This window comes from Phaseolus vulgaris, chromosome 8 (genome assembly GCF_000499845.2).
Source record: "Phaseolus vulgaris cultivar G19833 chromosome 8, P. vulgaris v2.0, whole genome shotgun sequence".
Taxonomy (NCBI): domain Eukaryota; kingdom Viridiplantae; phylum Streptophyta; class Magnoliopsida; order Fabales; family Fabaceae; genus Phaseolus; species Phaseolus vulgaris.
The window spans coordinates 40,007,544-40,009,876 of NC_023752.2; the positions used below are offsets into that span (position 1 = coordinate 40,007,544).

The following is a 2,333-nucleotide window of genomic DNA, read 5'->3' on the forward strand; positions in this document are numbered from 1 at the left end:
CTTCCTTTTACCCGCTTCGAGAGAGAGCTACTGACCGAGCTCAACGTCGCCCCTGCCCAGCTTCATCCCAACAGGTGGGCGTTCGTGAGGGCGTTCCAAATCATCTGCGCACACTTGGGGCTGCCGGCTTCAGTGGATGTCTTTCTTTTCCTGTTCGAGGCCAAGAATCTCGGAGATCGCCTCTGGATTAGCTTGAACGGGATTGCTGGGAGGTCAATCCTCTCGATCTTCCAGCAATCTTACAAAGACTGGAAGGGGAAGTTCGTCAAGGTGTTCCAAAACGACCAAGACCCTTCCCTGCTCGACGGCTTCCCCTTATACTGGTACACAAGGGGAACAAAGACTCTAAAGAAAGCTTCAAGAGGCCAAGGAGTCCTGACAATATGGGGGAGTTAGACAAAGATCTCTGCCTCTTCTGGAAGAGTGTGGCCGCTGCCAACATCACCCTCCCCACCGCCTCCATAATTACCTTCGAGTTCCTTGAGGACCAACTCGAAGCTCACATAGGTTAGCTCCTGCCCCAGCACCAAGTCTTTCACTTCGAGTTAACATTAACTTAGCGTCTTCTCAACTATATTTTGGCATTTCATTATTTTGTGTTGATTCCGATCTTTCATCCATGTACTGGTTGTGTTATCTTATATGAATGCGCTTGCATGTTTGGCTTCTGCCTTGGTTGCTCATCTGTTCTTTATCTTGCGCAGATAATATGTTGGGCAAAGGGAAACTGGCTGAACTGAGGGCGATCGCCCGGTCTCATAAGCTCGCGGCGGGCTCCCAAACCGTGCCCAATTCGGTGGTGGAGATCGCCGCCGCTCAAGGCAAGACTCCTCCCCGAGGTGCAACCTCTTCCGGGGTACTACCCGCCCCTCAAAGGAAAAAGCTGATCTTGAGGAAACCAAAAAGGGAAGCTCCTCAAGTGGTGCAAGAAGAAGAAGAGGATGAAGAAACCACCGAGGATGGCCTCGTTACCAAGAGGACAAGGGTGGCCCCCTCTTCACCACCCGCAATCCAAACACCAACACTGCCCTCACCTCCAGCTCTACTACCACAAGTCCAAGCGACGCCCTTAGCCGCCGCGCCTCCAGTGGTCGAGAGCAGCGACCCAAACTTCATAGAGAACCCTCCAAGTGCCTCCACGCCATTCGTATCTGCTGGAGAGGGTCCTCCTTCAACCACTTCTATTGCTGGGGCCGCACCAGGAGGAGATGAGGGCGCTCACAACTCGCCGATACTCATAACAGAATCTCCGACCTCACCACCACGCCAAGAAGCCCCCCTCGCCCTTTAAACTCAAGAGGGTGGTGGTGAAAGTCAGCACCAAACTCCTCCAGCACCTCCACCAACAACAACCTCAAGCCTCCCAACCTCCCTCGAAGAGATCTTGGGGCCCTTCACAGCTAAACTGAAGATGATGGCGGAGGATCTCCCCTTGATTGTATCGAAAGCCGTGAAGGACTCCCTCAAGAAGCTCCAAGAGGAGAACTCAGCGCTCAAGGAGTCAAATCTAATTACGAGGGCTGAGGATGAAAAGCTCTCGTGCAACTTGCTAATGACCGAGCTGGAGCACTCAAGGCTGGAGGATGCCATGGACGCGGAGCTAAGAAGCACGCGCAAGGAGGCCTCCGACCTGCGCCAGAAACTGCACCTCCAAGTCCAAGAGAAGATCGACTTGGAAAGCAAACTTGTCCCTTACAGGCTCAAGGTGGCGGACTTGGAGGCTGCAAAGAAGGCAGATGCGACCAAGATGGAAAACCTTGAGAAGAGGTCAGCAGATCGGGAGGCGTTCCTTGGGAAGGTTGAAAAGGAGAGGGATGATGCCATTGCTGAGCTCGCCCAAGCTCGAGAGGAGGCCACAAAGACTGCTGCAGAGTTGGCCCAGGCTCAGGACGAAGGCAAAAAGGTTGCTGAGGACCTAGCTCGAGCTCGTGAGGAAACGGAAGAACTGAAGAAACAAGCACAAGAGCTCGAGCAAAGCACCACCCAAGTCGTCACCGCCGGGTTCGACGCCGCTCTGGAGCAGGTTGCATGCCAATACCCCGAGCTCGACCTCTCCATGGTGTCAATCTGCAACGAGGTGGTGGATGGGAAGATCGTACCCTCTGAAGACTAGCTGCCTCCCTCCATCACCTTGTTTTTGAAACTTGGCGCTCATCTTTTGTTTGTAATTTCCGTTTATGTAACTGTTTACGTATGTATGTAAACTCGAACAACCACTTCTTGTATAACTTTCAATGCTGAAAAGTTGTTCTCTAATACTTCTCTTTAAATGCTTCTTACTTTTACATGCTTTCACACACTGCTTCAAACTTGAATAAACTGTTAACTTCATA

The 2,333-nt window shown here is 52.0% G+C and overlaps 2 protein-coding genes across 2 annotated transcripts; both read left to right on the forward strand.

The window, feature by feature from the left end:
* The first annotated feature begins 383 nt into the window (after positions 1-383).
* On the forward strand, positions 384-1,291 carry LOC137825122 (uncharacterized). The gene is made up of 2 exons (XM_068630796.1): positions 384-507; positions 705-1,291. Exons 1-2 carry the CDS (start codon positions 384-386, stop codon positions 1,289-1,291), a joined length of 711 nt encoding a protein of 236 aa, XP_068486897.1.
* A 123-nt stretch (positions 1,292-1,414) lies between these two features.
* On the forward strand, positions 1,415-2,113 carry LOC137825123 (uncharacterized). Its single transcript, XM_068630797.1, has one exon. The coding sequence runs from the start codon at positions 1,415-1,417 to the stop codon at positions 2,111-2,113; it is 699 nt and encodes a 232-aa protein (XP_068486898.1).
* Positions 2,114-2,333: the final 220 nt, after the last annotated feature.

What these genes read in the sequence shown, in the direction of transcription:
- LOC137825122 (XM_068630796.1), top strand. Translation starts at nt 384, where the DNA reads ATGGGGGAGTTAGACAAAGATCTCTGCCTCTTCTGGAAGAGTGTGGCC. An exon ending in CCAACTCGAAGCTCACATAG is followed by an intron (nt 508 to 704) that starts GTTAGCTCCTGC and finishes TATCTTGCGCAG; the next exon opens with ATAATATGTTGGGCAAAGGG.
- LOC137825123 (XM_068630797.1), top strand. Translation starts at nt 1,415, where the DNA reads ATGGCGGAGGATCTCCCCTTGATTGTATCGAAAGCCGTGAAGGACTCC.